At 39.4% G+C, this 13,746-nt stretch overlaps 1 protein-coding gene across 2 annotated transcripts in view; it reads right to left on the minus strand.

Annotated features, from left to right (window-relative positions):
- The window catches only part of Dsc1 (desmocollin 1), a 30,396-nt gene that overhangs the window by 9,240 nt on the left and 7,410 nt on the right, over positions 1-13,746 (minus strand). For both annotated transcript variants that reach the window (XM_005355800.2, XM_005355801.2), the window contains exons 5-11: positions 13,569-13,724; positions 7,502-7,646; positions 5,414-5,580; positions 3,781-3,915; positions 2,271-2,456; positions 905-1,164; positions 651-793 (exon numbers count right to left, since the gene is read on the minus strand). In XM_005355800.2, coding sequence (XP_005355857.1) covers positions 651-793; positions 905-1,164; positions 2,271-2,456; positions 3,781-3,915; positions 5,414-5,580; positions 7,502-7,646; positions 13,569-13,724 — 1,192 coding nt within the window. The remainder of the gene's footprint in view (positions 1-650; positions 794-904; positions 1,165-2,270; positions 2,457-3,780; positions 3,916-5,413; positions 5,581-7,501; positions 7,647-13,568; positions 13,725-13,746) is intronic.

The raw sequence follows: 13,746 nt of genomic DNA on the forward strand, positions 1-13,746 counted from the left end.
AGAAGAAGAAGAAGAAGAAGAAGAAGAAGAAGAAGAAGAAGAAGAAGAAGAAGAAGAAGAAGAAGAAGAAGAAGAAGAAGAAGAAGAAGAAGTTCAAAACTACCAGAGTTTATTTTGTGTTGGCCACCTACTGCCCTTATGTTTGGTTACACCGCGAGACTCCATTGAAGAAAACTATTTTTCCTAAATCAACAGTTGGAGAACTAATCCCAAACTCCACCAAAGGTGTCAGCCAACATTGGATTATTCCTTTAACAGATGCTTGGAATGAACTGCCCTGGACTGGACTGTTTTAGGTAGGTTGAGCTTGTTCAGCAAGTTCAAGGCATCATTGTAATCTAAATGAAAGAGGAAGCAACCCAGAGATCCCCCCAGAGAAATGAATAATCCAGTACTCAAAACTAGACTTTGGTCCTTTTCTCTCAGGTAGCTTTGCTTGAGGGGTGGCCAGAGGACTGAGGGGTGATCTGAGTAAACTGAACAAGCATACTGAACACATTTTTGTGCACTCTAGACTATTAGCACCACAGTGTAAACAATGTAAACAATGACTGGACTAAAATTTGACCTAGACACAGACAGCCCTTGCCCCACGTTTTCTTAGACACACATTCTATATTCACATTTTATTTTAAGAAAATATCACTCACGTGCATCCATCGCCACTACTGAAATATTGTACTGGTTGTTTTTCACAAACTTTGACTCTCTGTCTAATATTTTTAGGGTTTTCAAGTTTCCGGTGCTTTCATTAATTTCAAACCAGTTATCTTCATCTCCTACCTTCTGATACCTGGGTTTTAGAAAGCAAACAACAAATGACCAAAGAGGGGACACACTGACCATTTCTAAATACAAAATAAGTCACTCATGCCCCAGTGAAAATGCAGGGGCTTTTCATCACCTTATGCCATCAGAACTGCTTGTTTCGGGGTCCATGGCTTTGTAGCCCAGGAGCTCTTGGCCGGCTGGCAGCCCGTCTTTGCTCTGAATGACTTTGACTGGTGGCTGGCACTCGGGGCCCTCATCACTATCTTTAATTTTCACAGTCACAGTCGTGGTGCACATTGTCGGGGTCTGTCCATTGGCAGCTTTAGAGAACTGGGCTTCATTAAGGACACCGATTTGCAGAATGACTTGGCGACTGGCTTCATAGTTCAGTGGCTGTGTAACAAGCATGCATCGATCAGTCAATGTCGTGTTATAGAGAGCACAACTAATTCCAACTTTTAACAGAAAGGGAATGGTGTTCTTAGTGTTAAAATGTTACCCAAAGTTGGTCTGACACAAAGATCAATTATTAACTTCTTAATAGGTCCAGGCAGTGGTGACACACGCCTTTAATGTCAGCACTCGGGAGGCAGAGGCAGGTGGATCTCTGTGTTCAAGGCCAGCCTGGTCTACAAGAGCTATTCCAGCACAGATTCCAAAGCTACAGAGAAGCCCTGGCTTAAAAAAAAAAAAAAAGTTAAAATTCAATCACTTCCCTCCCTACTTTTGCTTTGGAAGATCTTATCTTTATCTTTCTATTGTAAGTTTAAACACTAATAAGATGGAGCATAATTGTTTCTAATCCAAGTAGGATCCCTGAAACAAGTTAAATTTAAAAGAAAAAGAGCAGGGAGGAAATACAGAAGACCAGGGGAAAGGGAAGAAGAAGAATATACAGTATAATTTTATGAGAATCTTATCAAAAAGTAAATTCTTCAGAAAGCTTTTAACTACCCCTGGGAAATTAAAAGAGGAAAGGCATGCAAGAGGGAGACATGGACCCAGTGATTCAAAGAGCACCAGAGAGTGTGAACACTCAAAGCAGGCCAGCAAGACAAGCGTCAGATCCAGCATTGCTCTACTTTATTAACCCTATCTCCGGAGGAATAAAGTTTCTCTCTGATGTGAGTTTCTTCTCAGAAAGAATACAATAATAGAAAAGTGTCTGTGAAAACCATTTCAGCACCATACTGCACTTGTGTCATTATATACACACTGGAAGTATTCATTTCTAATTTATTTACTATAAATCAACTTCATGCATATAATGTCTTTTTGTCAAAGCCCCTGTTTTCTTCTCTTATCCCCTTTCCCCACCACAAAATCCCTTCTTCCCAAGTCCTCCTCCTGGGTTTAGGAGTAAGTAACTCCCCTCCCTGGGCATCCTTTAACTGCCTGTAGCTCTTCTGAGAAAGGCTCATAGAAGGCTGTAATTTTTATATCAAAGCTGAAACACGGGTTTGAATGCCTCAAAGAATACGTCTGTGATTATTACATACCTTGATAACACACAGAACTCCTTCATTTGTGTTCGGGTCTGTTGTGATTCTGAAATTCCCATTCTCGTTCCCTTGGAGAATGGAGTACACTGCTTTGGAGTGAGGGGTGCCGGGCAAATCTTGGTCTTGGACTGTCATCCTTAGAATCTCAACATCAATTCTGTTTTCTTCTACTTCTGTGGTATACTGGGGGGGAAATGCTTTCTAATTACACAACTGTGCCTCTAACAAAGTGGTTTTTATATTTAAAATCATATTTAAAGAATGCAATATAGATGCTCCTAATTTGGAAAAAAGTATGTTTCATGCCTGGCTAACTTCTTTCTTCCTAATCCTCTTTACAAATCTCTTCCATTCACCAAAGGTAATTCATGTCTTAATGGCCAAAGTTCCGGTGAGGTGATTCTCTCTCTCTCTGACCCTCAGATTTTGTCTTCTCTGACCCTATTTGACAATTACATCTCGTCTGCCTCTTCAGCTATAGCAAATACCAATTAAGTTGCACTAACATATTCATCACACAATACTTACAGATAGTGAGACATAAATGATGGGGTTTTTTTCTTCACAATATTGTGAATTGAATTTGGTGCCTCAAGCTTACAGGGCCAGAACTCTACACCTGAGTGAGGACTACAGCTCAGAATTAGCAGTTTTCACAATGACCTTATTTTTACTTATTTTGATTCACCACCAAATACTTTAAGAGAAAGGTTTTCTCTTTTTTTTTTATGATAACTCAAATAATGGACATCACTCTTTGAAGCTAAAAAAAAAAAGACAGAAGCCTAAGATATTAAAAGACTAAAAAGATAAATCATAATCTTCAAGAGATGAATTCATAGGAAGATGGAAAAGATTGGATCTAGATTTAAATCCTACTTATTCTGATTTATGATCTGTATAAATGAGATCTTTGACAGTGAACCGTCCATCACTGTATTAAGCTTCTTATTCTCTGACTAAAACTCTGGTGTAGACTCATGGAAAAATGCCAAGTTGCTCATTAAAAGTCAAAAAACAATCACATCTTGGAAATATCAACATATATTATGTCTCACATAATTTTCTAGCTGAGGTACAACACAAGAGGAGCTGGGAGTACAGCTTCCCTCTGACCGCGGCAGAGGATATAAGACCAATTCCTGTCCTTCTTCAAAACATGTAATACACAGAGCGTGGGAAAGAAAGCCTCTTCTTCAACTTATAAAGGAATTGAAGTTCAAGAATCCCAAAACTGGAGCAACCTTAAGAACTAAGAAAACATTGAACACGTGAACCACATCCAAAGAAAGGAATTCTTCAATGGCTAAGGGCAAGGCTACTTCCTTGCATCCAAAACCTATAGCACCGCATCTATTATTCTTACAGAAACCATGTTTTTCTCAGTCTATTGCTTTTAAATGATTACTATTTAAAACAGAATGTCTGTTCTCAGGGAGCTGCCAAATTCTAGATTTTTTTTTTTAATGTGAAGGAATCTAGGTAAACAACACACAGGTCTACTCACAGAAGTTTGGGTGAAATACGGTGAATTGTCGTTCTCATCCTCCAGTGAGATTGTTATTGTTCCTGTATTGAATAGACCGAAGGGCTGGCCCCCCATATCTCGAACTTCCATCACTAGCTTGTAAGTATCACATTTCTGTGAAGAAAGAGTGAGAGAGAGAGAGAGAGAGAGAGAGAGAGAGAGAGAGAGAGAGAGAGAGAGAGAGAGAGAGGAGGAGGGGGAGCAAGGGAAGAAGAAGGGGGGAAGGAAGGAAGGAAGGAAGGAAGGAAGGAAGGAAGGAAGGAAGGAAGGAAGGAAGGAAGGAAAGGAAAGAGAGAGGTTTTATTAGGAAACGATATTTTCCCTCACTTGGAGTTATCATATATACTCTTTGTGCTGTGATTATATTACAAGTAGCTTTTAAAATTGTATGTCTGTGTTTACATAACTGCATGCCCACCCCTGATTATTATTTAATAAATAACATTATAAATGCAAATACAAAACAAGAAACCGAACAAATAGTACAGTTAATTTCAATTATCTCTTTGCCTAGATTTAGAATCACCTAGGGGACACACCTCCTGGCATACCTGAAAGGGCATGTCCAGAGGTTTGACAGTGTGGACAGCACCATCCTGGAGGCTAAGATTCCAAACTAGTGTAATGGAGACAGAGAGCTGAGCTGCAGAATTCAGCTCCCTGTGGTTCCTGACCAGCAGCCTCACACCCGTCTTCCTGCCGTGTGAACTGTGCTCTCACAGCTGAGCACAGACAAACCCTTCCTTCCTTGAGTTTATCTTGTCAGATGTTTAGTCACGACAAAGGAAAGGGAACCAACTACCAAAACGTGGATGTTTGTGCCAAGTACCCAAGCGCAGATGTTTATGTGTAAAATTTAAACTTATCCATTCATAACTGGCAAAACTTAAGCAAAACCCAGGTACTCTATGGCTGAGAAATGAGTAAAAAAACTGGTATATTCAGATGATGGAAGGATAGTTTGTATTGTAAAGTAATCAGCTACTGGGCCGTAAAAAGGCATAGGGGAAGTAAAGATACAGGAGAAGGCAGCCAGTCTTCACATTGTATGGCTCAGACTGTGACAGTCTGGAAAGGGTGGACTATATAGAATCGCTCTCCTTCTCTTCCCGTGTGTGTGTGTGTGTGTGTGTGTGTGTGTGTGTGTGTGTGTGTGTGTGTGCACAGCTATAAATGACGTATATTTGCATACATCAGTGATTTCAGGAGTTAAAGTGGGGGAAGTACCAATAGTAGCCCTGGAGCTGTGGACCTGTGCAGCATGGGGATTCTCTATTTACCAGTGGCTCTAGAACTGCCTTAACAAAGCATTTTGTTACTTTTAAAAATGACATACATTATAGTGACATTATGTTTTCAAAATCAAAAATGAAATAAATTAGAGCAATGTTATCAGGACCATGTATCAGCACAATGAGAGCAAGTCAGACCTGTCTTCACCTTGTACTATCTCAACATCTTTGCAGAGGCAAAAAAAAGTCCACAGAGAATCCTTGGGCTTAGCCTGGGAAGAATGCTTAGGGAGTAAGCACTTGGGCTGTCCTGTAATCATGCTGGCGGTAATTACCGGCTTAAACACAGTGACTGCGGAATTAAGGCACTGAGCCCTTACCTCTCTGTCCAGTAAAGGGGAGGTGGTGGTGATCACACCTGTGTCAGGGTGTATGGAGAAGTGCCTTGGGTGATCTGGGATTTGTTTTAGGATTTTGAATTTCAAACGAGTGTGTAGGGTTCCTGGTTCATCGTTGTCTATGGCAGTCACTTGTCCTACTGAAGTTCCTGTTTAGATGAAGTCAATTTTGTCAAAAATTTAAATCATAATTTAATTGTGTTATAAACAAAAAATACAGATATCATTGCATTAGATTGTCAACACACACATGAGAGAATTAAATGTGAATTACACAAATCTGCTGTTCAGAGAATAATCACAGACTCGACATTAGAGCCTCACAATCACTTCTGAGAGGGAAGCATCATATCTGGGCATGTCCCAGCAACAGAACGCAAAGAGCCATAACTAACAACACTTATTACAAATGTTGTAAACACCAGGCAGTTTTCTTACATTTTTCCCGAAGCCTAGGGCACAATCCTGCCCTCATATATTCTCTCTGAGGTACCAGCCAGATCCCCTCTTCTAGAATCCTCCCAGCTGAATGAAAACCCAGCAGTTCTCTATCCACTACAATATTTCTGTAATATTGTACCACCAACACCAACAAGTAACCTTAGGGAAAACTAAATCAAATAAAGATTACTAGAATTGTGGTCATGATACAAAAAGGAAATGATATGACCTAAGTTCAAGCACAAGATGAAATTTAAGAACATTTGTGATGACAGCTTATTGCTGGAGAGGGTTTGCAAGTAAAGGGACCACTCCTGCATTGTTGGTGGGAGTGCAAACTGGTACAGCTTTTTTGGATATTAGTGTGGCAGTTTTTCAGAAAATTAGGAAATAACCCTTGTCAAGACCCAGCAACATCACTTTTGGGTATATACCCAAAGATGCTCAATCATACTACAAGGATTTGTGTTAAACTATGTTCATAGCAGCATTATTTGTAATAGCCAGAATATGGAAGCAACCTAGATGCCCCTCCACCAAAAAATTGATAAAGAAAATATGGTACATTTTACATAATGTAGTACTACACAACAGTAAAAAAAAAATGCCATCTCAAAATTTACAGAAAAATGGATGGATCTAGAAAAAAGCATATTGAGTGAGGTAACCCAGACCCAGAAAGACAAACATAATATGTACTCAATCATAAGTGGGTTCTAGACATAAAACAAAGAAAAACCAGCTTACAGCCTACAACCCCAGAGAACCCAGACAACAGATAGGACCCTAAGAGAGACATACATGGATCTACATAGCAAGGAGAAAAATACAAGCTCTACTGAGTAAATTGAGAATGGAAGTCAGGGGAAAGGGTAGAAGGGGAGAGGGGAGGAGGGGAGGGAAGTGAAAGAAAATATATAGCTCAATAAAAACAATTTTAAAAAGAAAATTTGCTTATGCACGCCTTTAATCCCAGCACTTGGGAGGCAGAAGCAGGCGGATCTCTGTGAGTTCGAGACCAGCCTGGTCTACAGAGCTAGTTCCAGGACAGGCTCCAAAGCCACAGAGAAACCCTGTCTCGAAAAACCAAAAAAAAAAAAAAAAAAAAAAAGAAAATTTGCTTTAATCAATCTAACCTTTAATAGAAAAACCATTTCTAACATGTAAACAAAAGATGAGTATAATCCAAAGTACCAAAACAACATGAAATTACATTATAAAATTAAACTTTTGAGACAATGTCTCTCTATGTGGCCAAGGCTAGCCTTACAAAGTCCTGATTGGCATTGAGTACACAGATATCACTGACATCTGCTTTCTGGGTGCTGGGGTTTAAGGTATGTGCCACCATGCCTGGCAAACATTTTACCTTGCAGTATTTTAAAATACAAATATCTCTTTATTATATCATTGTGAAATCTCTGCTTATGACTGAGGGGCTTGCTGCTGAGCCTGGTAATCTGTGTTTAAGACCCCAAATCCACTGTGCAGAGAACCACTCCTTGATAGCCTCATGCACACACAGACACACACACACATATACATATACACACATTCACACACAAATACACACACATGCACACACATAGGACATACATATAAAAATAAATTATAAATGTTTGAACTTACCAGTTCGGCAATTTTCAGGCACACTAAAAACTGTCAGTTTGGTTTCAAAATATGGGGCGTTGTCATTGTCATCTTCAACCTTGAACAGCAAGGGGAGAGGGTAGTCCGGAGCATAGCCGTCAGCAGTGGTTGCGTATCCATACACCTGGAAGGCAGACAACATTATCAGCTGGTTCCTATGTGACAAAATATGCACAATGCAAGCCCAGAAGTAGGGCAAAAGGTGTTGCTTAAAAACGACATGCACAGGCATGTGTAGCTAAGCAATATTGCGATGCATAAAATGCATATCACTGTGTGCATGCACCATGCAGTTTCAGCCACCTTGAAGAGTCATTTCTCATTATTCTCCTACCAAAGTCCCATGTGTTCCCATACCATGAGCTCCAAGAGCTCTTGGAATTAATTGTGTGACTTTTGACATGTTAGAACACAGGAAGACTCATTGCAGTTATGTTTATAACAACTACTATCAAAGCTTACAACATGCTCCAATTTTAATATACACAGATATATATCACAATTATATCTAGGTGATATCTCTGCCTGTATTTTCTATAAAAACATTTCTAATAAAATGTTAATAAAAACATATTAATATTGCCTAAACTACATGACAATAAGATAATCTTGATCCAAGTTGCCAGGATTTAATGGTTTTTACCTCTAAATTCTATCCGGCTGTTTTTGTACTCTGTGATTGGTGCATAGTGAATTTTCAGTATGTAGATATTGAACTAAACAGCCCACTATTCTAACTAACACTTCCATCCCCATCCCCATCACTACCAACCCATCATCACCATCATGACCATCACCATAACCTCCATCACCATCACCATCATCATCCCCGTAGCCATTGTGGTGGTGTGAATGAGAATGGCCCCTATAGACTCACATATTGAGCATTTGGTCCTGGCATGTAGACTGTAAGGAAGGATTGTGTGATTTTGTTGGAGGAGATGTGTCACCAGGGTGGGCTTTGAGGTTGCAAACACTCATTCCAAGCCTAGTCTTACTCTCTCTGCCTACAATTTTCAGATCAGATGTGAGCTCTCAGCTATTGCTCCAGTGCCATGCTTGCCTGCCTGGGGCTACTCCCCACCATGGTGATTATGAACCAACCCTCTAAAACTGTAAGGAAGCCCCCAATTAATGATTTATCATTTGCCTTGGTCATGCTGTATCTTCACATCCTTACTCTAAGAACCCATCATCACTATAAGTGTCATGGCATATCACCATCACCACCATCATCACCATCTCAGCATCATCATAACCACAGCACCATCATCCATCATCACCACTGTAACTGTCATGGCATATCACCATCATCACCACCACCATCATCACCAGCGCAACATCATCATAATCACAGCACCAATCATCACACTGCACCCTCACCACCATATTTAAAACATTCAAATATCACACTATTCAGCCTTCCAACAATTCCTCTTCTCTCCTGTTAGGTTGAATGGATTTTTTTTTTTTCACGAAAGGGTGGTTTTAAAATTTAAGACTAGATAAAAGGCAAATTTATCCATTAGATGACAAATGTCCTCAGACGTGAAGCTGGAGAGTCACTGGTATTTCCCCGCGTTACCTAACACAGCAACACAGTGCCTTATATTGAATAAATTTTTAAAAATAAAAAAAACTTTTTATTCCATTCAGTCATTTTTCCTTTTATAAAGGCAATTACTCCTTAGGCTTGAGCCTCCTGTATTAATTCTTCTACCTCATCACTATGGCATTAAGACATCTCCCAATGTCCAGTGACTTCCTCCTGCTTACCCTTCCCCTGGAGATCATGTTTCCTACATGTAGCTTTAAATAATAATATCTCATCCACCGATATTGGGCTGCATATAAGGATGCTTTTATATCCTCTTCTTTGGGCTCCGTGACCTTGTGTCACTTGCTATAATGGTTTCAGTGCCATGGATCTGTTATTTTTTTTGTTTTGTTTTGTTTTTTGTTTTTTTTTTTTTTTTGGTTTTTCGAGACAGGGTTTCTCTGTGGCTTTGGAGCCTGTCCTGGAACTAGCTCTGTAGACCAGGCTGGTCTCGAACTCACAGAGATCCGCCTGCCTCTGCCTCCCAAGTGCTGGGATTAAAGGCGTGCGCCACCACCGCTTGGCTGGATCTGTTATTTTTATAATCTTTCCCTTTTCAATTTTTCTGGAGAAATATGTTTCCTTCAGCCCTTTTATGCTTTCCTTTGTTGAAATGTCTGTCATCTTGGAGAACTTTCAAAGAGCTCCACCCAGGATTTGGAATTGAAGTCTGGCCTGACAGTGAGAATAACTAGTGTAGACTGATTGAGAACTTGGGACAAGCAATGACAAAAGTGAACAGCCCACAAGGGCCATAACAACACACAGAATGACAAAGACAGAACTCATGTCTGGGAACGGGATCAGCATCACTCCACAGGATGCTTCTGGTTGAAAAGGGAAAAAGAGACCAGGGTTTTGTAGATTATTTTCGAAGGTACAAATCTCCAACAACTAAAAAATGATTTGTGGAATAATTTTGAATGGGTAAAGAAATCTTGCTTTTTATAAGAAAAAGTACATAGAAAGCCATCTGTTGAAATGCCCTATGTCATGAATCCATATAAGATTAAGTAAATTTAATGATTAAACAATCAAACAAACAAACAAAAAAAAACCACTAAACTGTAATAATGGAATGACCTGCCCGGAAAATCTTCAGAAGCCAAGATTAAACAACACAGCATGGGGCGAAAGATAGAACATGAACACAGTGAGAATAAATATTGAGTTAGCCTCAAAACTGTCTTTCTTAGTCATTGGCTAAATGAAATTATTTTAAATAGAGCCATTTATTATTAAAATCTCACATTTGTATAAATTAAATAAAAGTGGGTGATCAGGAAGTTGCATCAAAGCCCCCAGTACAAAATTCTAGAGCATGCATATTTCACGTCTCTAAAGAGTTATGTTTGCGTGTGATATTGCCAAAGCTGTGTCATCCAGCATTAGAACACTTCTATGGTAGGTAGGATAGCTAGTAGCAGCCTAAAATTAAGAAGACCGACTTCTGAAGGTTATGTTTCACTAAGATACAGAGAACGGGGATAGATATAAGATGTACTGGAAGAACAGGCCATACAGTACAGCTTTTTTATAATGAATTGTTGGAAAGACCACAAGAACTGGAGGTGGCAGATGACTCCAAGGACACAGTGTCCTCCAGACACAGCAGGACGGATGCACAGGTCAACTCAGACTGTGGAAGCACAGGGCAGCACAGGGACAAACAGAGAAATTCCAGCACTAGAAGGAGAACTGGGCACAAATGCTACCTCTAAAGGACAAGCTATTCACAATTAATACCTGCAAGAAAGAGAAACTACGTGTTTTTCAATGAACCATCATTGGCTGTATAAACCACACTCCAGGGAAGGCCCCAACCCAAGAGCAGTTAACCAACACAATACAAAGGCCATGTTTTTCATGTGATGGTTTTTTTCTTCCCATTTTGATACCTTTGTCTTGCTGAGTTTTTTTGTTTCATTTGTTTGTTTGTCTTTTTTTTTATTTGTTTTGTTTTGTTTTTTAGAGAGAGATTAAGTTGGATGAGTAGGGAGGTAGGGAGGGCTGAGAGGAATCAGGGAGAGTATAATTTTTAAATATAAAAGAGAAAGGGACAAATATATTTATATAGTCTTTTATAGTAAGCTAAAAATAATTAAATGGCCATTTTAAAACATTGATATATAATTTTAGAGCATATTAATTAAAACTTTTCCTTTGACAAAATATTCCTTTCTGCTTTTAGTGAGTTTATAGTTTGCCTTGTGTTTATATCTTCTTGTGATACTTCACTTAGTAAATTCTAGTTTTAAAAAAAACATATTTTGCAAGTGTTTTTTCTTAATGCCAATTTAGACCTAAACATTTGAAAAGCAGGGTAGTTCTCAAAGGGATATTGCTCAAAGCCTAATGTTAAATATAGACTCCAAATTATTTTATTCAACTCTCCCATAAAAGTGTAAAACTGGCAAAGTACACAGCAAGAAAGGAGCTCTGGGAACACAGAATGTTGATTCACAGGAAGGAAGTACTTGGCTGAGGAGGCTGGGGGAGGGGCTGTGAAGAAACTTGGGATGAATGCAGACAAAGACAAAAATTCATTGTGTAAATGTATGAAAATGTCAAGCAATAATAAAATCTTTTAAAATATCAAAGAATCTTATTTTAACAATCCCCCAGCAGTATTTATAGTAAGAAACAAGGAATAACACAAGGTTAAAAACCAGCCCTTATCAGAACTCTGGCAGAGTGCTAAGTGAAGTAGATCCCTCAACAGGGAGAAGTAGATGGCTTCTTCAGTCTCCAGCAGAGTGCCTTCTGGGTAACCACTCTGCTTCTGGGAAGGTGTTGTCAAGGCAGCAAATGGTCGTGCCATCTCTAGCAAGCTTCACTTGTGTGTGGATTGAAAGATGAAAGCAGTTCTGGTGGGGCTTGGTGTGGGATACACAGTTAGCTTACATAAGTAAGACTCTGGTGGCAATTGCCAGGATCAAGAAAAGCAGAGAGGAAAATGAAAAGCATGCTGGGCTAGAGAAAGCTCTGCAACAGAGCTCTTGCTGGCCTCCTCTGCCCAGTGCTTGCTTCCCACTCCCAACCCTTCGGCAATTAAAACTGAACAAGTTACATGGTGCTTGGCATTTCTCTGCTATAGCTTCAGTAAACATTCTTCAGAAAGCTTTTCAGATTATGAGAAGTAAACCATGTTTAATCTAGAGAATTGAAGAGGCACAAAATGATAAGAAAGTGTCACAACAGCACACCCTTTGTGCTCCGTGGTGAAATATCTACAGTGGAAATTGTGTTGTTTTAAAACTTGTGCTACCTAATGAGTTCTTTGATGAATATTCCAGAACAAACATCAGCCTCCTCTTTGTCTCCTCTTGATTTAGCCTTCTGCCTTTGTATTTCACATTCCAAGTGTCAAGTGCCACTCAGGTTAGAGCTGGCTGTAGGTGTTTATCTTCCCATCCCTCTTCCCTCTCCTCTCCTCTCCTCCCCTCCCCCATTTTTCTTTCCATTCTTCTCTTGCTATTGTAATAGGCTATCACTAAATAGCCCAGGCTGGCCTTGAATTCAAAATCCTCCTGTCTTGGCCTCACCTCTGCATTGCTGGAATGGCGTGCCTGTCTAACAACAAGCCTGGCTTCAAATAGGCCATTTTTTTGCAAATACACCTTCTTGGGAGTCCTCCACCTCTCCTTCTCACAGCAGTTGACTTCTTTCATAGGTGGCTGTGAATATGGTTATCAACCTCCCTAGTTGGTAACTAAGTTGGGAATTGTAAGAACTTAACTAATGTCCCTCGACATCATCCTCCTAAGCCAATGAGGATATCTCTTGTACACCCCTTAAAGATCAGAATGCTAAGCAGGTGTGTACATTTGTCTTTAGGTAGAAGAATAAGACAGATTGGTAAATAAGTTCTAGATGCCTAGGAAGACAAAATGCTATTCAAGGGTTAAATTTCTGAAGAACGGGGAAGAAGGAAGTAGCACCATGCTTAGCAAGGTCTGAAATGGACCCAACCTACTTATATACCATTCAGAACCCCTTGGGTTATGGCCTCCAGCTCAGAACAACTAGGTCATACTTTCTGGGCATCAGCCCAAGATCAGTTGTTTTGCTTATCTTGTTTTTTAGATTTCATGTGTTTTATGACATAAAAACATGGGCGACAATAATTGAAGTATTTTATTATAGAGAACTTTGAGCCCAAAGAAAATCTTTGTCACTTCTCCAGAGTATACAGACGAACGTCTGTGCTTGAAAATTTTGTCATGGTGTTTTTACGCATCCTTCCCTCCTCTACCCATTGCCCCCCTTGTTATACATACTGTCTGTTTTTCAGCCTAGTGCCAAGGGAACTCAAAGTTTATATTGAATACGAATAATATTCTACATATTGAACAAATTATTAGAACTTAATATTTGTAAAAAATGTTTAAAGTATCAATATATGAATAATAAACACCTACTCTTAAATAAATATTTCAGCAATCTTACCAAAAACTGGTCATACTGCTCACGGTCAATGCTCCTGGTACAGTAAATGTCCCCAGTGTCTTTCTCTATGTAGAACAAATTGAAAGGCTCTTTGTCCACTCCTGGTCCACTGATGGAGTAAAAGATGGTATAATTCTGGGCAGCATCAGATTGAATCTACAATAGGAAGAGATTATTT

This window comes from Microtus ochrogaster, chromosome 18 (assembly GCF_000317375.1).
Source record: "Microtus ochrogaster isolate Prairie Vole_2 chromosome 18, MicOch1.0, whole genome shotgun sequence".
NCBI classification, from domain to species: Eukaryota; Metazoa; Chordata; class Mammalia; order Rodentia; family Cricetidae; genus Microtus; species Microtus ochrogaster.